We start from the raw sequence: 27,480 nt of genomic DNA on the forward strand, positions 1-27,480 counted from the left end.
GATGCCCACAGAGATGAATGCAGACAACTCCATAAACATTAGCAAAATCCAACAAGAATAACCAAGGATCAAAAGCTACCACCCTATCAAGTGAATCCCAAAACAGCGGCAGTAGTGAAAATCAGAGCCGTAGAAACCTTGAACTCCAATTTACCAATAAACACTCATTAACAATACTGTGCTCTTTGCTGCTTGCTTCTTCATCTGAGAAGAGGGACAGAAGGAGGAACTGCAAGAAAGAACAAAACTATGATGAACCATACGTTCTACACTTGATCTTAGCTAAAAGGCTGAGAAGTGATAAATCATACATTCTACAAAAATCCTCAACAATTTTTAGTGAAATGATCTGTGTTACATATCAGATGACACAAATACACAAATGCCTATTTTAAACAGGTAATATAGCACTTCAGTCTAATTAATACACTGAACTTTACTGATTATCAACAGGTGTTTTAAAAGTATGCCTAAGAGATAGTAGTAGAAATATTTCAACTTATGACAAAATTACTGTGCTGTCATGTTGCTCCTTCGTAGATCAGAGCTCCAATACTCTAGGTAGAAACATGTATGTTTCAGGCCGGTGTTGTGGCTCACTTGGTTAATCCTCCGCCTGTGGCGCTGGCATCCCATATGGGCGCTGGGTTCTAGTCCTGGTTGCTCCTCTTCCAGTCCAGCTCTCTGCTGTGGCCCGGGAAGGCAGTGAAGGATGGCCCAAGTGCTTGGGCCCCTGCATCCGCATGGGAGACCAGGAGGAAGCACCTGGCTCCTGGCTTTGGATCAGCGTAGCTCCGGCCATAGTGGCCATTTAAGGGGTGAACCAACGTAAGGAACACCTTTCTCTCTGTCTCTCTCTCTCTCACTAACTCTATCTGTCAAATAAATAAATAAATTAAATTAAAATATGCTATATTTCTAAAAGTTAGAAAAAGCAACTCAAATGCATGCAAATAAAAATATAAAATCAATTAAATCAATTTTAAAAATTTAATTTTAAAAAAGGCACAAATGTACCAAAAACAACTTTGGTATTCAGAAATGATTTATTTGTAGTAAAGGCAACTAAGCGAATCAAACTTGGAGGTAAACCTGGTAAAAATAGTAGAAGATAAACAGTGGGCTGGCAGTTGTTACCAAGCTTTTAAACAAAAAATAACTTTCATATAAATAAAAACATTTGCTAAGGTCATTTTTTAAAAAAATGAGACATAATTTCTAATCTGACCTCTACCACATGGATCAGCTTATCTAAATACTGTAGCCTATGCATCCATAAACTAGCTCAGAAGGACACACCTTTAAAAGATCCAAGAGATCACATCTGTGTCTTGCTCTATTCTAATCCAGTTCATATTAAGCTGCTTGGAAGGTAGAATTTGACACCAAGACAAGGATCATATGAATCTTGCTCTTTGGTCATCACCTCACCCCCTCACAGTTTGTCTCTTCTGATTTCTTCCCTACAGTCCAGAAACATGCCCATGTGCCTCCTAGGCTTTATGAAAAAAAAAAAAACAAAACAAAACAAAAAAAAAACTTCTTTTGATACCATTCCACTCTGAAACTACTCTTCACGGAATCTCTCTAGGCTACTGACAATATGTCTTCCATCTTCTCTTTCCAATCTTCATTTCAGTCAACAACAATTTCTCTGCTATTATTATGGTACTTCTGGCCTCTGCAAAATTATCGGAACTTAGGAATGCTCTGGAATTGCCCGGTATTCTCTTCCTCCATTCCAACCCACTTCTCAGAGGGAAGTATCATCTTGAATTTGAAGGTGCTTATTCCTACCATTTTTTATACTTTTTTTTTTTAGCTGATTTTGATACTATTGCTACACATATTAGGCTTCAAAACTAAATGCAGGGACCAGCACTGTGGCAGAGCGGATAAAGCCGCCTCCTGCAGTGCTGGCATCCCATATGGGCACCAGTTCAACTCCTAGCTGCGCCTCTTCTGATCCAGCTCTCTGCTATGGCCTGGGAAAGCAGAAGATGGCCCAAGTCCTTGGACCCCTGCACCTATGTGGGAGACCTGGAAGAAGCTCCTGGCTCCTGGCTTTGGATCGGCGCAGTTTCAGCAGTTGTGGCCAATTGGGGAGTAAACCAGCCGATGGAAGACCTCTCTCTCTCTCTCTGCCTCTCCTCTCTCTGTGTAACTCTGACTTTCAATTAAGTAAATAAATCTTAAAAAAAAAAAAACAACAACAACAACTAAATGCAAAGCTGCATTTCATGTTTCTAAGTTTTGAACAATTTACTTAGTACTTATCTTTTGATAATGTGCTTTTCATTTTTAATTTCTTTTTTTATCAAAGTAATGCATTTGTCCTGTGGATACATATTCAAGCATTAATTTGCTTTACTTTAGAAAAAATATTTTTATATTCTTAAGCTGATAGATTTTTAAGTTGTTTCAGATTTACTGTTTTTGCTATCCATGCTGCCATGTATATTCTTGTCAAGTTTGTACATGTATGCAGAAGTTCCTCTAAGGTTTATATCTGGATAAAGAATAACTGGGTCATCTTCGACTTTATAAGATTAGGTGTAGGGGCTGGTGCTGTGGTGTAGCAGGCAAAGCCATGGCCTGCAGTGCCGGTATCCCATATGGGTGCTGGTTCGATTCCCAGCTACTCCACTTCCAATCCAGCTCTCTGCTATGCCTTGGAAAAGAAGCTGAAGATAGTCCAAGTTCTTGGGCCCCTGCACCAGTATGGGAGACCCAGAAGAAGCTCCAGGCTCCTGGTTTTGGATTGGCGCAGCTCCAGCCTTAGCAGCCATTTGAAGAGGGAACCAGAGGAAGAAAGACCTTTCTCATTCTCTTTCTCTCTCTCTCTGCCTCTCTCTGCCTCTGCCTCTCTGTAACTCTGCATTTAAAATAAAATAAATCTTAAAAAAAAGATTTAGCACCAAAATAATTACACTAGTTTAAAATCCCGTAAGTCTTTGATTTTTGCCAATCAGATGGGTATGAAATGTTCTTGTGATTATACTGGTATGTCCTTTATTATTAACAAGTTCATCACTTCTCAGCCTTTTGGCTAAGATCAAGTGTATTATTAACAAGTTCAAGGGTCTTTCCTATATTTCTAGATCTGCATGCTTTCTTTGAATTATCTGTTCTAATCTTCTGGTCATTTTCCTATTTGGACATTGTTTTATTAATTTTTAGGTGATCTTGATATTGTTCTGCAAGTCTTTTTACTTACAGTATCTTTGGAAGCACAGGTTTGTTTCAACTTAATCACATTTATTAAACTTTTGTTTTTTTAACATTACTTATGAAGCATTTATCATGCGCTTGGTGTTTCAGAAACTGGGGGCATTGTGGTAAACACAGCCCTGAACATTTATTTAGTGTGCTTTTCACTTAAGGGATATGGAAAACAAACTAATAACATTAGCTGAAGAAGTAAAATTTAAAAACATAAAGAAGGGTAACAGGAATGGCCAATGCTTCATAGATAGAATATTTAGCAAAGACCTCTTTACAGAGGTTATGTTTGAGAAAAGACCTAACTAAAGCAAAGTTTTGTGCTTTCTCTGACTAAAAAAAAAAAATCCATCCCTACTGCAGGGTCATAAACATAATGACAGTCTATCTTGTGGTCTTTAAAATGCTTGTGTGTGTATGTATGTGTATGTGTATGCAATAAATCTTGAATAAATTTTTGAATATTTGTATACAGTATAGCAAAGACATCTAACTTTATTTCCATTTTTCTAATCAATTATCCAAGTACACTGATTGAACAGTTTCACTTATCTATAATAGGACCTTTGTCATACATGCATGTATATATTTTGGATTTCTCCTTATGTCAATTTATCACAAATTTATATCACCTTGTGGAAAAAGTCTTTTTCTACCCTCAAATTTATCTTTTATGTCAATCAATGTTGTCATTTATAATTCATTAATTTTATTATTAGGCTATTTCAACTTAATCCATTTTCCCCATTGAAGAATATTCATCCCACTCCTTATAATATTCCCCTCATGCTTATGCTATTATAAATAATGTTGCAATAAACAGTAGTTTTCATGTTTGGATAGTGAAAGCTGGCTTACCAATTGAGTTTCAAGGCAGATAAATTCAACAAATTTAACAAGCTAAATTGTAACTTAAGGTTTCAATGAGATATATACATACATACACATATACTCACAAACACAGAGTACATAATGAAATAATCCACTAAACACATTACCTTTTAAAGGTAATATAAAATCAATATTATCATTTTATTATCCCTCTAACTGAAAGAATAACAAATGCAATTATTAGCTTATTGGTGTTCATTTTGTTTTGCTTTTGAGGTTTTGATATTTTAGCCTTAACATGCCTTTTTTGTTATATCTTCCAAAAACTCAAGAGAGTAAATGATTTTAATGAGAGGCTAAGGAATTCTTTTGCAAATTTAGTGACTTTCAATATTTATGTTTTCCAAAAAATTGGATACTATGATTGACTTGTCAACTGACAGATCATATAATATTTTTCATGTTAAACCACCATGACTTTTAGCTCTCTGAACTGAATGGTTGTTTTAATAACAAAAATCAATTATATAAACAAAAAATGTAACTAATTCTACAAACTCTCTTTCCTCTTTCTATCGTAAATAACATTTATACATGAGTAAGTTTTCACAAATGGGAAAGGAAGAGCTGAATCCTTCTTATCAAGTTTATTTGAAAGAGCTACAGAGAAAGGGAGACAGAGAGAGAGGTCTTTCATCCGCTCATTCACTCCCCAGATGGCCGCCAATGGCCAGAGCTCCACCAATCCGAAGCCAGGAACCAGAAGCTTCTTCCAGGTCTCCCACATGGGTGCAGGGGCCCAAAGACTTGGGCCATCTTCTACCATTTTCCCAGGCCATAGCAGAGAGCTGGATCAGAAGAGGAGCAGCCGGGACTAGAAACAGCGCCCATATGGGATGCCAGCACTTCAGGCCAGGGCATTAACTTGCTGCACCACAGCGCCAGCCCCGAAAGATGTAATTTGTGAAATGTCACATAAAACTATATTGTTTTAGAACAGCTTAAACTTTTAATGAAAAATTTTAGAATCGGAAAGGTAATAACAGAACTTTTAGACTTTTTTTATGGAGTACCTAAGAGAAAATGCTGGAAGACTGTTGAAATAAAGAACTCGGTAACATACGCATTTGCCTAGCTAGCACAGGACTTCTACTTGGATTTCATGTCTACTGGGTTTAACTAGAGAACCAGGGTGACTGACTGAGATTATGCTGTGGCTACATGTCTCTGTCTCCATGATATCATTTAACACATTTCTAGACAGCTAATTGAAATCCATGGGCCTCTGAAAAGTTGTTTTAACAGTCTCTCTCTCTCTCTCTCTCTCTCTGTCACACACACACACACACACACACACACACACACAACAACACCTGAAATAGCAATCAATTATTAAGCACTTATTCACTTAATGCCCAAACCTTTTTTAGGTATTCTTTTTAAAAAAATTTAACATTTATATAAAGGGAACAAATTTTATGTATTTCACATAATATACTTTTAAGAGCATAATGATGCTTTCCACCCTAATCTTCCTCCATTGCTCATTCCCACCTTTTGTTCCCTTTTCTTATATTTCTTTTAATTTCTAAAATGACATACTTTCAATTTGCTTTCTAATCATAAATTTAAGCCTCCACTAAATAAAGAATTCAACAAGTAGTAAGTAGAAAAAGCATTGTTCTTTAAGAGTAGAGACAAGGGCTATAAACTAATCAAATATCAAAATGTCAATTTCACTCATATACATTACTTTTTGGTACTCTATATCAGTTACCACAAATCAAGGTAAGTATGACATTTGTCATTTTGTGGCTGGCTTATTTCACTAAGCATGATGATCTCTAGTTGCATCCATATTGCTGCGAAAGACAGTATTTCATTATTTTTTATGGCTGAGTAGTATTTAATCATGTATACATACCATAATTTCTTTAGCCAGTCATCAGTTTATGGGTGTCTGGGTTGATTCAGTATCTTACCTATTGTGAATTGAGCTGCTATAAACATGGAGGTACAGATTATTTTTTTTTAGAAGTTAAGAATTATTCTAGGCATAGGACATAGTATAGCAGGCAAAAATCAGTACTACAGCATGTATCTACCTAGATTTTCACATCTTAAAATATTAATAACAATACTGACTTCACAATTATTCTTCAAATATATTTTCATTGTAAGGCCCCCAAATTTACATTTTTTGCAGAAGATGGAACGCGCCGGCGCCGCGGCTCACTAGGCTAATCCTCCGCCTAGCGGCGCTGGCGCACCGGGTTCTAGTCCCGGTCGGGGCGCCGGATTCTGTCCCGGTTGCCCCTCTTCCAGGCCAGCTCTCTGCTGTGGCCAGGAAGGCAGTGGAGGATGGCCCAAGTGCTTGGGCCCTGCACCCCATGGGAGACCAGGAAAAGCACCTGGCTCCTGGCTCCTGCCATCGGATCAGCGCGGTGCGCCAGCCGCAGCGCGCCGGCCGCGGCGGCCATTGGAGGGTGAACCAACGGCAAAGGAAGACCTTTCTCTCTGTCTCTCTCTCTCACTGTCCACTCTGCCTGTCAAAAAATAAATAAATAAATAAATAAATAAATAAAAAAGAAGATGGAACGCTATATATAATCAGAAATATGGACACATGCTCACACACATGCACACATTGAAAAAACAATACACTTTTATAATGTACTATCAAATATATTCTGAACTTTGTTTCTTCTTTAGGCAATTTGATAGAGACTATTGTTCCACCACTGATATGATTTGGTCCCTAGCATGATTCATTAGTTGAAATTTTACTTTATGTTTAAAATTTATTTATTTTGGAGACAGAGCGATGAGAGAAGCCAACAGACAAATAGACAGAAATAGCTCCATTCTACTTGTTCACTACCCTAAAAGCCTCCAATGGTTAGAAATGGGCTAGGGCTAAAGCCCAGAGCCAGGAATCCAATCCAGGCCTCCAATGTGAATGATAGGAATCCAATCACTTGAGATATCACCACTGACTCCCAGGGTCTACATGAGCAGGAAGTTGGAGTTAGGAGTCAGAGTCTGGCATTGAAGTCAAGTACACTGATATGAAATGCGGGCATCTTCACCAGCACCTCTGGTTTGAGTTTTTTCATCTCAATATTATAACTTAAGTGTAAACAAGGCATCTGTGTATCCAACAAGTTACTTAGGTACAACACATCAGTGCATAGACTATTTGTTATTGCTTACTCAACTTACTTCTTAGGCAGCTTCATTTTTTTCACCTTCTCTTCGGCATGTTCATCTGATATACCCACATGACATCCTAGGGCCAACAAAGTCCTAGAAAACAAAACCAAGGTAAGCTACAATAAGCCAGTTTTAACTAATTGTCTGTTCACAATCTTCAAGGCTATTTCTAGTCTTAGGCTGTTATAAATGAATAACCTCACATAATTAATACACATATTGTATCCTACATCTCTATATACTAGCTAGCTAGCTAACCATCTATATTATCTAAATAAAGAATGTGCCAATTAAATTGGGATTTATTGGTCATGGAAGAAAAGAAATTTGATTCTCAGAAATTTAATACAGTTTATACTTATTGAGATATTGTCTAGTGGAAATGCAGACTCCTCCATTAATTCATCTAAAATCAATAAATCCTATTCAGTGCCACCAAGTACCAGATTCTATGTCACAGAAAATGGGTATTAATAATACAATGTCCTAATTACAGTGAGAAACCTATACGGCTATGAAATACAAAGAAGAGACGCCAAACTCAGCTCTGATGGAATTCAAGGTTGATGATAATATGAAGATTTATTTTGAATTCAGGTAATTAAACCTATAAGTACATGTCCATCAACAAATAGTCTGACATCTATGGTGTGGCATAGCAGTTTAAGATACCACCTGCAATGTTTGCATCCCCAGTGGGTGCCAATTCAAGTCCTGGCTGCTCTTCCTCAGATATAGTTCCCTGCTAATGCATTTGGGGAAAACAAGGAAGGATGGTGCAAGCACCGGGACCCCCGTCACCTACATTGGAGATGAGGATGAAGCTCCTGGCTCCTAGCTTTGCCTGATCTAGCCCCAGCTGTTGTGGACATTTAGGAATGAAGATTTTCTCTCTCTCTCTCTCTCTCTCTCTCTCCCTCCCTCCCTCCCTCCCTCCCTGGCTCTCTAACTCTACATTTCAAATAAATAAATCTTTAAAAATATTCTAATTATAATATATCTTTCCAAGATTATGCATAATATTGGCAACAAATGTCAAATCCTTGTACGCTTCAACAGTTACCATCACTATAAATTACCTCAGCAGTATACTTCATGGAGTTAATTTGAGTCTACACTGAGAAACAGTGAAGTTATGAGCTGACAGCAAAAGTAGGATTGAACTATAGAAAATTCCATTAGTTAATGTCATCTTTAAGGGTTCTGAGAGGGAGCCAATGCCTTTTGCAAGCTATGCTACTACTTTTGTATAACTAATTATTCAACCTCATAATCTTCTTCCAGTATAAACTACCTAGAAAAGTGTGAACAGTGACATACTTGATCATAGTTAAAGACAAAAGTCAATAAATATTTGAGATATAATTATTTATAAGGCACTTTGTCATATACATTTCTGTTGAACAGCTCTTAAAATATGATGGGAGAAAATAAATAATCATAACAAAACCAAGTAGGGACTAAAGTAAGGAAAAAATTAATTTTGAGATAGTCCAAAAATAATTAACACTTAAAAGGTAAAGTCATGTCAGAATGATTGATAAAGAGATGAGAACACCAGAGTTGCAAGTTAGTGGACAATAAGGACAACCTACAGAAGTGGAATTTATGGGTGCATGTTGAAGGGTCAAGGAAGAGTTGGCTGAAATATAGGAACTGATCATGAGTTGTGGGTTAGGGTCAAGTATGTGGCATGGTACATACGTACTAAATATTACTTAGTAAGTACGATGGTTAATTTTAACCATGTCAACTGGGGTGAGTCACGTTCCCAGAAACTGGATCAAATATTCTGGAGGTCATTATAAGGTACTTTTTAGATGAAACTGGCATGTAATTGACTTTGATTAAGCAAATTTCCCTACAGTCAGTTGAAGCCCCCCCCCCCAAAAAAAAAAGCAACAGCCTGACCTTTCCCAAGCCAGAGTGAATTCTCCAGAAGATGGCCTCTGAACTCTGTGTCTCTTTCCTGGGTCTCCAGCCTGCAGACTACCTCATTAGATTTTGGACTCACACAGTCCCCTTAATCACATGACCAAAATCTTTAGAGTTAAATCTCTCCCTCTCTAACACACACACACACACACATACACACACAGACATACCATCACCTAAATGTTTGAAAGATCATATTGGCTATAAAATTCAGGATAGATGAGGGGAGCCAGAGTGCATTTCCGCTATATCAGTGAGGAGCACTTTATATTTCCAGGTAAGAAATAATGGCAGCATAGACTAACAGAGTGCAGTGTGCTAAGAGGTTTGGAACTGATGGTGTGGTGACAAAATCATTAGTTATGGAATAAAAGAGGTAGATGGATTAAAATACAATCAAGATTATCTCAATAGACACATAGAAAACATTTGATAAAATACAATACCCTTTCATGATGAAAACTCTAAGCAAACTGGATTTAGAAGGAACATTCCTCAATACAATCAAAGCAATTTATGAAAAACCCACAGCCAGCATCCTACTGAATGGGGAAAAGTTGGAAGCATTCCCACTGAGATCCGGTACCAGACAGGGATGCCCACTCTCACCACTGCTATTCAATATAGTAATGGGAGTTTTAGCCAGAGCAATTAGGCAAGAAAAAGAAATCAAAGGGATACAAATTGGGAATGAGGAAGTCAAACTATACCTATTTGCAGATGACATGCTTCTATATGTAGGGGATCCAAAAGACTCCACTATGAGACTATTGGAACTCATAGAAAAGCAGGATATAAAGTCAATACACAAAAATCAACAGCCTTTGTATATATAGACAATGCCATGGCTTAGAAACAACTTCTAAGAACAATTTCATTCATAATAGCTACAAAAACAATCAAATACCTTGGAATAATTTTAACCAAGCATATCAAAGATGTCTACAATACAAGTTACAAAACATTAAAGAAAGAAATAAAATGAGATACAAAAAATTCAAAAATGTTCCATGCTAATGGATTGGAAGAATCAATATCATCAAAATGTCCATTCTTCCAAAAGCAATTTATACATTCAATGCAATACCAATCAAGATACCGAAGACCTTCTTTTCAGATCTGGAAAAAATGATGCTAAAATTCATATGGAGGCACAGGAAACCTCAATTAGCTAAAGCAATCTTGTACAATAAAAACAAAGCCGGAGGCATCACAATACCAGATTTCAAGACATATTACAAGGCAGTTATAATCAAAACAGCCTGGTACTGGTACAAAAATAGATGGAGAGACCAATGGAACAGAACAGAAACCCCAGAAATCAATCCATACCTCTACAACCAATTTATATTTGACCAAGGAGCTAAAACCAATCAACTTGAATTAAACCTAAATCTATGAACTGATATCACAAAACTGAGAACACTGGGGAAACAGTGCAACATATTGGCACAGGCAAAGAATTCTTGGAAAAGAACCCAGAAGTAACAAATGGGATTACTTCAAATTAAGAAGTTTCTGTATGGCAAAAGAAAGTCAAAAGCGAAGAGGCAACTGACAGAATGGGAGAAATTATTTGCAATCTACACAACTGATAAAGGATTAATAACCAGAATCTACAAAGAGATCAAGAAATTCCACAATGGAGAGAGAGCGAGCAAGCAGGAGAACAATCTGGGTGAGTCACCTTTGGCACACCCTTAACCCTGAAGAACCAAACAGAGTTCTCTGGCCACACTCATCACAGCCTCTAAGGATCCATCAAAAGCAGAGAGTCCACTTAATCTAGAGTCACAGTATAACGAGAAGAAACCAAAGAATATCTCCAATATGCCAAACAACAAACGCAGAAACCGAGGTAACAAGAACAAGGGAGACACTATGACGCCCCCAAATGAAATAGGCACCCCAATTCAAGATTATGAAGATGATGAGATAGAAGAAATGCAAGAAGTGGATCTCAAAAAATTGATAAGAACATTAAGAAGTTCTCAAAAACAAATTCTTGAACTACAGAAATCCTTAATGGACAAGATAGAAAATCTCTCTCGTGAAAATGAAATATTAAGGAGGAATCAAAATGAAATGAAACAACTAGTAGAATATGAAACTGTGATAGTGACGAGAAATCATAATGAAATGAAGAATTCAACTGATCAAATGACAAACACATTAGAGAACCTTAAAAACAGAATGGGTGAAGCAGAAGAGAGAATATCGGACTTAGAAGACAGAGAACAGGAAAGCATACAGTCAAACCAAAGAAAAGAAGAGGAAATTCGAAATCTAAAAAATATTGTTGGGAATCTACAGGATACTATTAAAAAACCCAACATTCGGGTTCTAGGAGTTCCTGAAGGCATGGAGAGGGAGAAAGGATTAGAAAGCCTTTTTTAGTGAGATACCAGCAGAAAATTTCCCAGGTTTGGAGAAGGACAGAGACATCCTAGTACAGGAAGCTCATAGAACCCCTAATAAACATGACCAAAAGAGATCCTCACCACGACATGTTGTAATCAAACTCAATGCAGTGAAACATAAAGAAAAGATCCTAAAATATGCAAGAGAGAAACGTCAGATTACTCTCAGAGGATCTCCAATCAGACTCACAGCTGACTTCTCATCAGAAACCTTACAAGCTAGGAGGGAATGGTGAGATATAGTCCAGATACTAAGAGAGAAAAACTGCCAGCCCAGAATATTATATCCTGCTAAGCTCTCATTCATGAATGAAGGTGAAATAAAGACCTTTCACAGCAAACAGAAATTGAAAGAATTTGTCGCCATTTGTCCAGCCCTGCAAAAGATGCTTAAAGATGTGTTACACACAGAAACACAGAAACACGGTCATCAATATGAAAGAAGGTAAAGGAAGGAAACCTCACAGCAGAAGATCACAGGAAGGTCAAAACACATATTAGAAAATATCTTTGGCAAATGGCAGGGCAAAGTTACTACTTATCAATAGTCACACTGAACGTTAATAGCCTGAACTGTCCAGTTAAAAGACACCGATTGGCTGACTGGGTTAAAGAACAAAACTCATCCATTTGCTGCTTACAAGAAACACATCTTTCCAAGAAAGATGCATACAGACTGAAAGTGAAAGGCTGGAAAAAGATATACCATGCCAACAGAAATGAAAAAAGAGCGGGCGTAGCCATCTTAATATTGGACAACATAAACTTTACCACAAAAACTGTTAGGAGAGACAAAGAGGGACACTATATAATAATCAAGGGATCAATTCAACAGGAAGATATAATGATTATCAATGTATTTGCACCTAGTTACAGGGCACCGGTTTATTTAAAATATTTGTTAAGGGACTTAAAGGGAGACTTAGACCCAATACAATAGTACTGGAGGACTTCAATACTCCACTCTCAGAAATAGACAGATCAACAGGACAGAAGATCAACAAGGAGACAGTAGATTTAAACGACACTATAGCCCAAATGGATCTAACAGATATCTAAAGAACTTTCATCCTACACAGAAAGCATTTACATTCTTCTCAGCAGTACATGGAACCTTCTCTAGGATTGACCACATACTAGGCCATAAAGCAAGTCTCAGCAAATTCAAAAGAATTAGAATCATACCACGCAGCTTCTCAGACCATAAAGGAATGAAGTTGGAAATTAGCAACTCAGGAATCCCTAGAGCATACGCAAACACATGGAGATTGAACAACATGCTCCTGAATGAACAATGGGTCATAGAAGAAATTAAAAGAGAAAACAAAAATTTTCTGGAAGTAAATGAGGATAACAGCACAACATACCAAAACTTATGGGATACAGCAAAAACAGTGTTAAGAGGAAAGTTTATATCAATAGGGACCTACATCAAGAAATTGGAAAGGCACCAAATAGATGAGCTTTCAATGCATCTCATGGATCTAGAAAACCTGCAGCAGACCAGACCCAAATCTAGTAGGAGAAGAGAAATAATTAAAATCAGAGAAGAAATCAACAGGATTGAATCAAAAAAAAACATTACAAAAAATCAGCCAAACGAGGAGCTGGTTTTTTGAAAAAATAAACAAAATAACTAAAAAACTAACTAAACAAAGAAGAGAAAAGACCCAAATCAATAAAATCAGAGATGAAAAAGGAAACGTAACAACAGACACCACAGAAATAAAAAGAATTATCAGAAACTACTACAAGGACTTGTATGCCAGCAAACAGGGAAACCTATCAGAAATGGATAGATTCCTGGATTCATGCAACCTACCTAAATTGAACCAGAAAGACATAGACGATCTAAACGGACCCATAACTGAGACAGAAATTGAAACAGTAATAAAGGCCCTCCCAACAAAGAAAAGCCCAGGACCAGATGGATTCACTGCTGAATTCTACCAGACATTTAAAGAAGAAGTAATTCCATTTATTCTCAAACTATTCAGAACAATCGAAGAAGAGGGAATCCTCCCAAATTCTTTCTGTGAAGCCAGCATCACCTTAATTCCTAAGCCGGAAAAAGATGCAGCACTGAAAGAAAATTACAGACCAATATCCCTGATGAACATAGATGCAAAAGTCCTCAATAAAATTCTGGCCAATAGAATGCAACAACACATCAGAAAGATCATCCACCCAGACCAAGTGGGATTTATCCCTGGTATGCAGGGATGGGTCAACATTTGCAAATCAATCAATGTGATACACCACATTAACAGACTGCAGAAGAAAAACCATATGATTATCTCAATAGATGCTGAGAAGGCATTTGATAAAATACAACACACTTTCATGATAAAAACTCTAAGCAAACTGGGTATGGAAGGAACATTCCTCAATACAATCAAAGCAATTTATGAAAAACCCACAGCCAACATCCAATTGAATGGGGAAAAGTTGGAAGCATTTCCACTGAGATCTGGTACCAGACAGGGATGCCCCCTCTCACCACTGCTATTCAATATAGTTCTGGTAGTTTTAGCCAGAGCTATTAGGCAAGAAAAAGAAATTAAAGGGATACAAATTGGGAAGGAAGAACTCAAACTATCCCTCTTTGCAGATGATATGATTCTTTATTTAAGGGACCCAAAGAACTCTACCAAGAGACTGTTGGAACTCATAGAAGAGTTTGGCAAAGTAGCAGGATATAAAATCAATGCACAAAAATCAACAGCCTTTGCATACACAGGCAATGCCATGGATGAGGAAGAACTTCTAAGATCAATCCCATTCACAATAGCTACAAAAACAATCAAATACCTTGGAATAAACTTAACCAAGGATGTTAAAGATCTCTACGATGAAAATTACACAACCTTAAAGAAAGAAATAAAAGAGGATACCAAAAAATGGAAAAATGTTCCATGCTCATGGATTGGAAGAATCAATATCATCAAAATATCCATTCTCACAAAAGCAATTTATAGATTCAGTGCGATACCAATCAAGATACCGAAGACCTTCTTCTCAGATCTGGAAAAAATGATGCTGAAATTCATATGGAGATGCAGGAGACCTCGAATAGCTAAAGCAATCTTGTACAACAAAAACAAAGCCGGAGGCATCACAATACCAGATTTCAGGACATACTACAGGGCAGTTGTTATCAAAACAGCATGGTACTGGTACAGAAACAGATGGATAGACCAATGGAACAGAATAGAAACACCAGAAATCAATACAGACATCTACAGCCAACTCATATTTGATCACGGATCCAAAACCAATCCCTGGAGTAAGGACAGTCTATTCAATAAATGGTGCTGGGAAAATTGGATCTCCATGTGCAGAATCATGAAGCAAGACCCCTACCTTTCACCTTACACAAAAATTCACTCAACATGGATTAAAGACTTAAATCTACGACCCGACACCATGAAATTATTAGAGAGCATTGGAGAAACACTGAAAGATATAGGTACTGGCAAAGACTTCTTGGAAAACACCCCAGAAGCACAGGCAGTCAAAGCCAAAATTAACATTTGGGATAGCATCAAACTGAGAAGTTTCTGTACTTCAAAAGAAACAGTCAGGAAAGTGAAGAAGCAACTAACAGAATGGGAAAAAATATTTGCAAACTACGCAACAGATAAAGGGTTGATAACCAGAATCTACAATGAGATCAAGAAACTCCACAACATCAAAACAAACAACCCACTCAAGAGATGGGCCAGGGACCTCAATAAACATTTTTCAAAACAGGAAATACAAATGGCCAACAGACACATGAAAAAATGTTCAAGATCACTAGCAATCAGGGAAATGCAAATCAAAACCACAATGAGGTTTCACCTCACCCCAGTTAGAATAGCTCACATACAGAAATCTACCAACAACAGATGCTGGAGAGGATGTAGGGAAAAAGGGCACTAACCCACTGTTGGTGGGAATGCAAACTGGTTAAGCCACTATGGAAGCCAATCTGGAGATTCCTCAGAAACCTGAACATAACCTTACCATTCAACCCAGCCATCTCACTCCTTGGAATTTACCCAGAGGAAATTAAATTGGCAAACAAAAAAGCTGTCTGCACATTAATGTTTATTGCAGCTCAATTCACAATAGCTAAGACCTGGAACCAACCCAAATGCCCATCAACAGTAGACTGGATAAAGAAATTATGGGACATGTACTCTATAGAATACTATACAGCAGTCAAAAACAATGAAACCCAGTCATTTGCAACAAGATGGAGAAGTCTGGAAAGCATCATGCTGAGTGAATTAAGCCAGTCCCAAAGGGACAAATATCATATGTTCCCCCTGATCGGCGACAACTAACTGAGCACCAAAGGGGAAACCTGTTAAAGTGAAATGGACACTATGAGAAACAGTGACTTGATCAGCTCTTGTCCTGACGGTTGATGTACAATGTAATACTTTATCCATTTTAGTATGTTTTTTTGTTCTAGTACCATTGGTTGAACTCTGTAATTAACACACAATTGTTCTTAGGTGTTTAAATTTTAACTGAAAAGTGATCCCTGTTAGGAATTTGGAAAACATTATGCTGAGTGAAATAAGCCAATCCCAAAGGGACAAATACCACTTGTTCTCCCTGATCAGTGACAACTAACCGAGCACCAAAAAGGAAACCTGTTAAAGTGAAATGAACACTATGAGAAACAGTGACTTGATCAGCCCTTCCCTGACTGTTGATGAACAACTGAATGTTATCCCTCTTAGTATTTTTTATGTTTGTTCTACTTAATACTTTTGGTTGTATGCTGTAATCAATACACAGTTATTCTTAAGTGTTGAAACTTAACTGAAAAGTGATTGCTGGTAAATATAAGAGTGGGAATAAGAGAGGGAAGAAATGTGCAGTTTGGGACATGCTCAAGCTGACTTGCCCCAAACGGTAGAGTTAGAAACATACCAGGGGACTCCAATTCAATCCCATCAAGGTGGCATGTACCAATGCCATCTCACTAGTCCAAGTGATCAATTTTTGTTCACAATTGATCATAATGATAGGACTAAGAGCCAAAAGGATCACATAAACAAGACTAGTATCTGCAAATATTAACTGATAGAATAAAAAAGGGAGAGAACGATCCAAAATGGGAAGCGAGATACACAGCAGACTCATAGAATGGAGGATGTCCTAAACAGCACTCTGGCCTCAGAATTAGCCCTTAAGGCATGTAGATCCAGCTGAAAAGCCCATGAGAGTATTTCAGGCATAGATAAAAAAAAAGAAATTCCACAACAGCAAAACAAACAACCTACTTAAGAATTGGGCCAAGGACCTAAATAGACATTCTTCAAAAGAGGAAATCCAAATGGCCAACAGACACATGAAAAAATGTTCAGGATTACTAGCTGTCAGGGAAATGCAAATCAAAACCACAATGAGGTTTCACCTCAACCCAGTTAGAATAGCTCTCATACAGAAATCAAGAAACAGCAAATGCTGGTGAGGATGTGGGGAAAAAGGTACCCTAATCCACTGCTGGTGGGAATGTAAACTGGTAAAGCCACTATGGAAGACAATATGGAGATACCTCAAAAACCTGAATATAGACCTACCATATGACCCAACCATCCACTCCTGAGAATTTACCCAATGGAAATGAAATCAGTAAATAAAAGTGCTGTATGCACCTCCAAGTTTATTGCAGCTCAATTCACAATAGCTAAGACATGGAATCAACCTAAATGCACATGAAACAAAGGCCATCTAAAGGTACAGTTTAAAAACTTGTCATGGGACTCCAAATGCCCATCAACCAAAAGCTAGATAAAGAAATTGTGGGATATGTACACTATGGAATATTACACAGCAGTAAAAAAAAATCTGGTCATTTGCAACAAAATGGATCAATCTGGAAAACTTCATACTTGGTGAAATAAGCCAGTCCCAAAGTGTCAAATACCATATGTTCTCTCTGATCTGTGAGAACTAATAGCACACCTAAAACGAAAGCTGTAGAAATGAAATTGACACTTTGAGAGGCAATAACTTGAATAGCCCTCATCTTGACTGTTGAGGAACAATTTTCTATTTTTATTTTCAATTTTTTTGTCTTCTTCATATTATATGAACTCTTTACTTAACAGAGTTAATCATGCATATAAAGTCCATTGAAATTAGATCTCAGTAAAAAATAAAGAGGGGGAATAAAAGAGCAAGGAGAAAGTTTGTAACTATATAGCTCTATAGTTCTGCATACAGTCCTATGGACTTACTTCTAAGGGTACAGTATAAAAACTTGTCATGGGACTCTAAATCCCATTAAAATTTGTATTAAAAATGTCATCTTGGCCGGCGCCATGGCTCACTAGGCTAATCCTCCGCCTTGCGGCGCCGGCACACTGGGTTCTAGTCCCGGTCGGGGCACTGGATTCTGTCCTGGTTGCCCCTCTTCCAGGCCAGCTCTCTGCTATGGCCCGGGAGGGCAGTGGAGGATGGCCCAAGTCCTTGGGCCCTGCACCCCATGGGAGACCAGGAGAAGCACCTGGCTCCTGGCTTCGGATCAGTGTGATGCGCCGGCCACAGCGGCCATTGGAGGGTGAACCAACGGCAGGCAAAAGGAAGACCTTTCTCTCTGTCTCTCTCTCACTTTCCACTCTGCCTGTCAAAAAAAAAAATGCCATCTTAATGGTTAAAGTGATCATATTAAGTGTTAAAGTGAACATATAGATAGGATTAAGTATTAAATAGTCCAGATAAATTGCATTAAGTGCCTGGTAATAATAATAGAATTTAAAAGATGGAATGTCCAACATGGGAAGCAGCCCACACAGTATACTCATAGAATGTCAATCGCTTTAAGTAACACTCTGACCTCAGAATCAATCCTTAGGGCATTCAGATCTGGCTGAAAGGCCCATGAGAGCATTTTGGACATGGGAAGCCAAGATACTGTGGCAAATAATATCCTACATGAAGGATCTCTGTAAGTGAAACCCCAGTGGAAAGAAGGGGACATCAAAGAACAGTTCCTTTGATCTGAAGGAAGGAGAGAGAACTTCCACTTTGCTTATGGCCTTGTCTAAATACTGATGGTGTTTGTGGTCACAGAAGGCTTCCAAAGCCTTAGCAGCTCATGGCAAGAGCCTCAGGTGACCACTGACACCATAAATAAGAGTGTTAATTGCTGAATTAACAATAGAAGTCACTGTACACTACTCCACATGTAGGACCTCTGTCCTTAATGAGCTGTACTATGAGAATTAACTGCAAAACTTGTTCTCAAACAGTACTTTATTCGTTGTGTGTGTATGTGTGTGGGTGCAAACTTTTGAAATATTTACTTTATACAGAGTGGGTCTTCTGTATATCAAGTTAATTAAAAATGAAACTTAATGAAGAATGACATGGAAGAGGGAGATGTAGGTGGGATGGGATGGGGGTGAGAGGGTGGGCATTTGGGGGGAGGGAAAAACCACTATATTCCTCAAATTGTACCTATGAAATTTGCATTCATTAAATAAAAGCTTTAAAAATACAATCAAGAAAGCAAGAAGCCAAGGTAGTATCTTAACCTGCTATGCAGCAGTTAACATTCCACTTGAACACCCACACCCCATATGTATGTCCCTAGGTTTGAGTTCCAGCTCTGTTTCCAATTTCAACTTACCGTTAATTCACATCCTAAAAGGTTTCAAGTGATGGCTCAAGTAGTTGGATTCTTGTCTCTCACATGGGGGACCCAGACTGATTTCCTGGTTCCTGATTTTGGCCTGGCCCATCCCTAGCTGTAGCAGGAATTTAGGGGAGTGAATCCGTAGATGGAAGATCTTTCTGTCTCTTTCTCTGTCTGTCTCTCGCTCTCTCCCCCTCTCTCTTTTTCCCCTCTTTCCTTTCCTCTTTCTTTTCCTCTTTCCCTTCCTGCCTCCATCCCTCTATCTCTCCCTCCCTTACAAAAATAAAAATTGATGAGCTTTTTTTAAAAAAGAAAATCATGGGTAGGGGAAAAGGAAACATCACAGATAACACCTAGACATCTGGTCTGTGTTCTGTGTGCAGGGGCATTTGATGCCATAAGAGAGGAAAACTGAAAGAAGCATGCGATTGGAAAAGATAAAAAAAAATCAGAAACTTGAGGTACCTTTTCAATATTCAAGCACCTTGGTATTTGAGAAAATGTCCAGTATTGGATACTATGTTAAGGCTAGGTATATGAGTACAGTGTTGAGTTAAAACAAATCATGTTTTACCTCTCTTGTGGCAGATATTAATAATGAGGGCAGCTATACACATGGGGACAGAGTATTTAGGATGTCTCTATATTTTCAATTTTGTTGGGAACCTAACAATGTCCTGAAAAATTAAATCTTAAAGAAAATCAAAGTCCCTGTCTTCATTCATCAGCATGTAGTTGAAAAAAATAAATATCAAATAAATTCAGAAAGTAATATTGGGGAGGTTATAAACATTCTATAAGGTATTACAAGAGAGGAGGAACCATTGGCTGGGAGATTACGATAGAGGAATAAGAAATAATACTTGAGGGATATGTACGGAATAATCTATCAAAGAGTGAGCCAAAGATCTTTCTAAACAAAAGAAACAGAGCAGGTGAGACATTAAAAAGTTTCACTCATTGGAGGAAAGAGACCATGGGGGCTAGAACACAAGAAACAAGCAGAACAGGGGTATAAGACGTGCTGAGAAATAGGAGATGTCAAATCCTTCAGGTCCTGCACACCCTCATGAGGATATGGGATTCTATCCAAGTGTCATACTCACTGTTCCTATGATCTTAATCCTCTTCCCTACTCTTCCACCATGTAAGAGTACATCCAAAAACAGAAAACTTTATTTTAGTACAAAAGAACTTTGAAATCCTTGATAATTTTACTTTTTTTTTCTTTTTGACAGGCAGATTTAGACAGTGAGAGAGAAAGAGAAAGACAGAGAGAAAGGTCTTCCTTTTACTGTTGGTTTACCCCCCAAGTGGCCTCTACAGCCAGCACGTTGTGGCCAGTGCGCTGCGCCAATCCGAAGCCAGGAGCCAGGTGCTTCCTCCTGGTCTCCCATGCGGGTACAGGGACCAAGGACCTGGGCCATCCTCCACTGCACTCCTGTGCCACAGCAGAGAGCTGGACTGGAAGAGGAGCAACCGAGACAGAATCTGGCGTCCCGACCAGGACTAGAACCCAGGGTGCTGGTGCCGCAGGTGGAAGATTAGCCTAGTGAGCCGCGGCGCCGGCCCAAAATCCTTGATAATTTTTTGTGTACATTTCCCATCAAGTTTTGAATACCTGTTAAATAAATGCATAAAATAGGCCAGTGCCACGGCTCATTAGGCTAATCCTCCACCTGTGGTGCCAGCACCCTGGGTTCTAGTCCTGGTCGGGGCACCAGATTCTGTCCAGGTTGCTCTTCTTCCAGTCCAGCTCTCTGCTGTGGCCAGGGAAGGCAGTGGAGGATGGCCCAGGTCCTTGGGCCCTTCCTTCGCATGGGAGACCAGGAGGAAGCACCTGGCTCCTGGCTTCGGATTGGCGCAGCGTGCAGGCCATAGCAGCCATTTGAGGGGGGGGGGGGTGAACCAACGGAAAGGAAGACCTTTCTCGCTGTCTCTCTTTCTCACCGTCTAACTCTGCTTGTCAAAATAAATAAATAAATAAAGTAGTCCTCACCACACATACCATTAGATATATTTCTAAAAAATAAAAAATAAATGCATAAAATATTTTCTAAAAAAAAGGAAAAAATATTTGGCAAAAATAATTTCATTGAATTTTCACTATAATTTTGTTAATTTATAAAGAAACATTGTATGCAAGTACATCTCACAATGAATAAATATCATAACATGAATTTCTAAAACATGATTTATGCAGAAATTATTATCTGGAATTTGAAAAACATTGTATGGACTGAAAATCCAACCAGAAATGAAAACTTTAGTAACACTGGCACATTTGGTGACATGTGGCAGGCATGCTTTAACAAGCTGCACTGTTTTTAAACAGGGTGTAAGAATTGTGCAGTACTGTGCAATTCACAAATGATAATCCAAGTCTAAAGTAAGGTGACTTTGACAATAATTTACATGTTGGAAAATCACAGAAAATGCATCAAAAATTCATTCTTATTAAATCACCACTCAACCAGAAATGAGAGATAATGCAATATAATTTGTTTATCTGTTATTTGGCAACTCTCAGGATTTAAATGATAAAGATGTCAATTTCTGCCATAATATATCATAAAATAAACAGGGGTGGGCATTTGGTGTAGTATGTAAAATGCCCCTTGTGATGCCTGCAGTCCACATTGGAGTCCCTGGGTTTGAGTTCTGGCTCCCCTTCTACTTCCAACTCCTGTCAGTGCAGACCTTGCTAGGTATAGGTAATGGCTCAAGTAGCTGGGTCTCTGCCTTCTATGTAGGAGACCCAGACTGGGTTCCTTGGCCCCAGCTTCAGCCTGGCCAAGACCTGACCATTGCAGGTTCATGCAGGGCATGAATCAGATGACCAGCGAATGGGAGTTCTCTGTCTCTCTCTCTCTCTTCTACCCTCCCCCCAACAAATAAAAACAAACACACACTTTAAAAATTAAAGACTATATACATACTCCCTCTCTCAGACACATGGTACAACAGACTTTATCAATATTCTACCATTTTCCTCCTCCTTATTTCTATGAAGTAGATACATTTTGATCCCCATTTTACCAAGGGGAAAGAAATCTAAGGTTAGAAAAGCTGAGTCATGCAGTAAAATTGCTTTACTAGACTATTCATCCCCAGAGGCTGGGCTTTTACCTGCCAAGAAAATTAGAGAACAAAGGAAACAGAGAAAGAATATACTGTGCTTCCTCTAAACTACTGGAATTGAACAAAGTTTGAATTTTGAGTAAGGTGTGCTTTTCCCTTCTGATTTGGCTTTTGAAGAAATAGATGGCATCAGTTCATCCTAAAACCATTTAAATATATACTACTTAGCTATAAGAAATATCAACAAAGAAATGTTATGAATTAGCTCATAGAAAGAATCATTAGCATTCATCACAGGATACACAGAGTTTGATGATTAGTCAAACAAACCACAAGTAGCTGTAAGGAACAAGACTGGATTACATGCAGAAGTCTAAGACTCAACATAGTAAATGCAAATAGGAGATTTCTAAACTCCAGGGAATGCACTTCGCAGTAGCTGGCATCCCTATCAATCACTACAATGATGTGGAATGCGCTGCAAATTTAACTGCACTATGTTAAATCGTGACCTGGTTGTAAACAATGGGAAAATAATGAGCACTGTGAATTAGTAAGCCATATATACAAGCCTCACAGTCACAAAGAAAGATGAGACACTGAATATAAAGGCATTTCAAAAAGTTTGTGGAAAATGGAATTAAGAGATAAGTTTATGTCGATGGGATATTCCATGCACATGGAGGGTTTTGAAAAAGTTTGTGGAATATCCACTGCATGGATTTCAATATTTTTGCAACAAAATATACATCTTTTCATTCCATTCTCTCCTAGACCTGTTGAAGTACCCTTGTACAAGTACCTTGGCCATGGCAATAATTTTGCATTATTCATTACAAGCAAATCTCATCATTTTCTACCTTAAAGAGGTTCTCAATTTACTTGATTTGTATGTACTACTTCTTTCTTTAAGTTATTAGTAAAACTTAAACTCACTCTCTGCTTCTTTTATTTACTTCTATAATAATTAATCTCCATCTTCAAGAATTTATAACTGCATTCAAATACTAAAATCTGAAACAGTTCTTAAGTTTGATGATCTGGATTTGATGGAAACAACTCCTTACTTTTAACAAAACTAAGACAAACCAAAAGGACAAAGGTATTGTTTCATAGCTACTATAAAACTGTATTAGCATAGGTGACCTATTTGGAAAAATTCAGTTATATAAGACATGAGAGGTGGGAAGAGAGGGGAGGTTGCATTGTTGCATAGTGTTTAGAGCTGCCAGCTGTGATGCAGGCCCCTGTTTGTGTCCCAGCTGCTCGGTTTCCCATGCAGCTCCCTGGTAATGGACTGGAAAAGCAGCAAAGATTGGACACCTGCCACCCACATGGGAGTCCCAGAAGAAGCATCTGGCTTCAGCCTAGTCCTGGCCATTGCAGCCATCTGGGGAGTGAACCAGTGGATGGAAGATCTCTCTCTCTCTCTCACTTTATCTCTGTAACTCTGACATTCAAATGAAGGGAGGGAGGGAAGAAAAATATAAGACATCAAGATTGCAAAAGGGACAAAGTTACAGGCCTTCAAAAATATTTTCTGAACTTTTCTATATTAAAATTTGAAAATATATTCCTTCCTTTATTCTGTGTTAGTCCCATCATTCCATCTGCAAAGGTAAGGGGTAAATTCAAGAAATCAGCCAACAAAAAAATCACTGAAAAGCAAATGTCCCTTTACAAGATAATACAAAATAGCCTACATTAACTTTTTTCAAAGTATGTTGTTCAGATGAAATGGTCCCCAGAGCCATTTCCTAAGAAAGAGTGCAATGGTTAAATAACTTTGGTAAAAACACAAATTTCTTCATTTTATTTTTTTAACTTTTATTTAGTAAACATAAATTTTCAAAGTACAGCTTATGGATTACAATGGCTTTTTCCCCCCATAACTTCCCTCCCACCCGCAACCCTCCCATCTACCGCTCCCTCTCCCATTCCATTCACGTCAAGTTTCATTTTCAATTATCTTTATATACAGAATAATATTTAGCATATATTAAGTAAAGATTTCATCAGTTTGCTCCCACACAGAACATAAAGTGTAAAATACTGTTTCAGTACTAGTTATAGCATTACTTCACACTGGACAACACATTAAGGACAGAGATCCTACATGAGGAGTAAGTACACAGTGACTCCTGTTGTTGACTTAACAATTTGACACTCTTGTTTATGGTGTCAGTAATCTCCCTAGGCTCTAGTCATGAGTTGCCAAGGCTATGGAAGCCTTTTGAGTTTGCCGACTTTGATCTTATTCCGACAGGGTCATAGTCAAAGTGGAAGTTCTCTCCTCCCTTCAGAGAAAGGTACCTCCTTCTTTGATGGCCCCGTTCTTTCCACTGGGATCTCAATCTCACTCGCAGAGATCTTTCACTTAGTTGTTTGTTTGTTTTTGCCAGAGTGTCTTGGCTTTCCATGCCTAAAATACTCTCATGGGCTTTTCAGCTGGATCCGAATGCCTTAAGGGCTGAGTCTGAGGCTAGAGTGCTGTTTAGGCCATCTGCCATTCTATAAGTCTGCTGTGTATCCCGCTTCCCATGTTGGGCCATTCTCTCCCTTTTTGATTCTATCAGTTAGTATAAGCAGACACTAGTCTTGTTTGTGTGATCCCTTTGACTCTTAGACCTATCATTATGATCAATTGTGAACTAAAATCAATCACTTGGACTAGTGAGATGGCATTGGTACATGCCACCTTGATGGGATTGTATTGGAATCAAGTCTGATTGAGCATGTCCCAAATTGTACATCTCCTCCCTCTCTTATTCCCACTCTTATATTTAACAGGGATCATTTTAGAGATTCACAGTATACAGTAACATATTAAAGTTCTGAAAAAGCCATCAAAACAAACTAACAAACTTATTTAACTGTTTTAATTCATCATCATATAAATGTATTAGATCAGTGCTTCTCAAAATATTGTTGGTAAAGATCTAATTTTCATTTAATATCCATTAAATCATGATTCTCTGATAAAACTATTAGATAAAGTGAATTTTCAAAATGAGGACATATAAGAGATGAGTCTACATTTTATTTAGTAGATGTGACAAATATCAAATAGCTCCCTGAAATCGGTATAAACCTTCCTAAACATTTAATGCATATTTTTAAAATTACTGATTTTCAATATTTTTAAAGATGTATTTATTTGAAAGGTAGAGTTACAGAGAGAGGGGTAGAGAGATAGGGAGAGATCCTCCATCTGTTCGAACACTTCTTAAATGGTCAAAAGCCAGGAGCCAGGAGTTTACTCCAGGTCTCCCATGTGAGTGCACGGACCCAAGCACTTAGGTCATCCTCCACTGCTATTGCCCAGTATATTAGCAAGGAGCTGTGTTGGAAGTGGACCTGCCAGGACTTGAATCAGTGTTTATAAGGGATGCTAGCACTAAAGGCAGCAGCTTAACCCACTATGCCACAACGCTGGACCCAACATTTAACATCTTCACTTATTGTATGACAAGCCAGTAATAATTATGATTGACCCTGGTCCCTGCTCTCTGGCTCACATCCTGAGTAATATTATATTGAATCACAGAACAGTAACATTCTGTAATATCCACAAACTCCAGGAGGATACCTTTTGGAAAATGCAGATGTAGACACAATAGTGTCAAAATCTAATTCCAAATAAATTCTGATCCAGTCTACTTATGCGTTATGGAAAGTTCCAGTGGAATTAAAATAAATCCCAACTGAATTTAAGTATAACATCAATCTCTTTTTTTGTTTGTTTGTTTGTTTGTTTGTTTTTTTCAGGTAAGGCAAGTTGTCAAGTAGAAAATGTGAAGACACTTACTTCAAGGTCTCAAGTGACATCTGTAAATTATAATTGCGTTCCTGTTCAGGCAACTTGGAGAACTCCACCAGACACGGGTGTTGTCTCTTATTGTCATCTCTAACCTGAAACAAGACAGCAAATTGGCATTTAATAGTCTCCCATGTCAGACACTAACAATGCTAAGTCAACCTTGTGGTCAAACATGGAGGTAGGAAGGTAGAGGTAGAAAATCAGAGGGAAAACCCAGATCATAGCCCCAGTAGAGCTGCTCCTGTGACTTCCAGCACAGCTGACAGTGGAGGTCAGTGGGAAAGGCTGTCACTCTCTGTGTTCCCTGTTGGCATCTATTTGGCACTGCCTCAGCTTCCTTAGCCTTCTGCCATGGACAACAACATGTTGGCTCACTTAGCTCCTTCCAGCATTCATGCAAATCTCACTTCCTCAATGAGGTTCACACTACCTTCTTAATATGCTAGTCTCCCCACCCTCCCTTTTTTGCCCCTAATCCTTACCACCTTCTCACAGACTGTCATTTTTATGTGATTATTTTTTTATGTGATTATTGTCTTCCACCTCTAACTAGATGGTAAGTTCAAAGAAGCAAGGATTTCGGTTTCTTTTGTATTTTGTTGTTTTTGGTTCTGTTTCTTACATACTCCAAACACCTACAACATGTGTGGCAAGTCATGGACATTCACTAAGTGTTTTATGAACTGAAATGAGTTTTGTATAAAAAGCTATGGTAACATTTTAGTATTAATTTGTATTCATTTTTGTTGTGTGCCAAACTAATTAGACATTAATGACATGAGTGACTGATACAAACACATCCTCTATGAGTTACCTCTTGCTGTCACAAATCATTCCACTATTTTAACAAAGTCAGTTAGCATAAATCAAATATTTTTCCACATTAGCCCTTCAAAGTATATAAAATTGTCCAAAAGTATCTAGAGTAGATTGGTTACAAAACCTCCTAGAGATACAAAACTCCACGGATGCTCATGTCTCTAGTAGAAAATGATGTGGAGATTGCATATAGCCTTTGTAAACCCTCCCATACACTCTAATCATTTCTGTATTATAATTCCAAACACAATGTCACTGCTATGTAGATTGTCATTGCGCTGTATTTTTAGGGAATACAGATGAGAAAAAAGAACTCTGTCCATCTTTTTTTTTTATTTTTATTTTTTGACAGGCAGAGTGGACAGTGAGAGAGAGAGACAGAGAGAAAGGTCTTCCTTTGCCATTGGTTCACCCTCCAATGGCCGCCGCGGCCGGCACACTGTGGCCGGCGCACCACGCTGATCCGATGGCAGGAGCCAGGTGCTTCTCTTGGTCTC

At 38.2% G+C, this 27,480-nt stretch overlaps 1 protein-coding gene across 1 annotated transcript in view; it reads right to left on the reverse strand.

Annotated features, from left to right (window-relative positions):
- RYR2 (ryanodine receptor 2) overlaps nt 1–27,480 on the reverse strand; it is a gene marked incomplete at its 5' end in the record, with an annotated part of 557,937 nt that overhangs the window by 282,415 nt on the left and 248,042 nt on the right. The window contains 2 exon segments of the mRNA NM_001082757.1: nt 7,276–7,359; nt 26,153–26,256. Of these exon segments, the coding sequence (NP_001076226.1) occupies nt 7,276–7,359; nt 26,153–26,256 (188 nt within the window).

Source organism: Oryctolagus cuniculus, chromosome 13 (genome assembly GCF_964237555.1).
Source record: "Oryctolagus cuniculus chromosome 13, mOryCun1.1, whole genome shotgun sequence".
Taxonomy (NCBI): Eukaryota; Metazoa; Chordata; class Mammalia; order Lagomorpha; family Leporidae; genus Oryctolagus; species Oryctolagus cuniculus.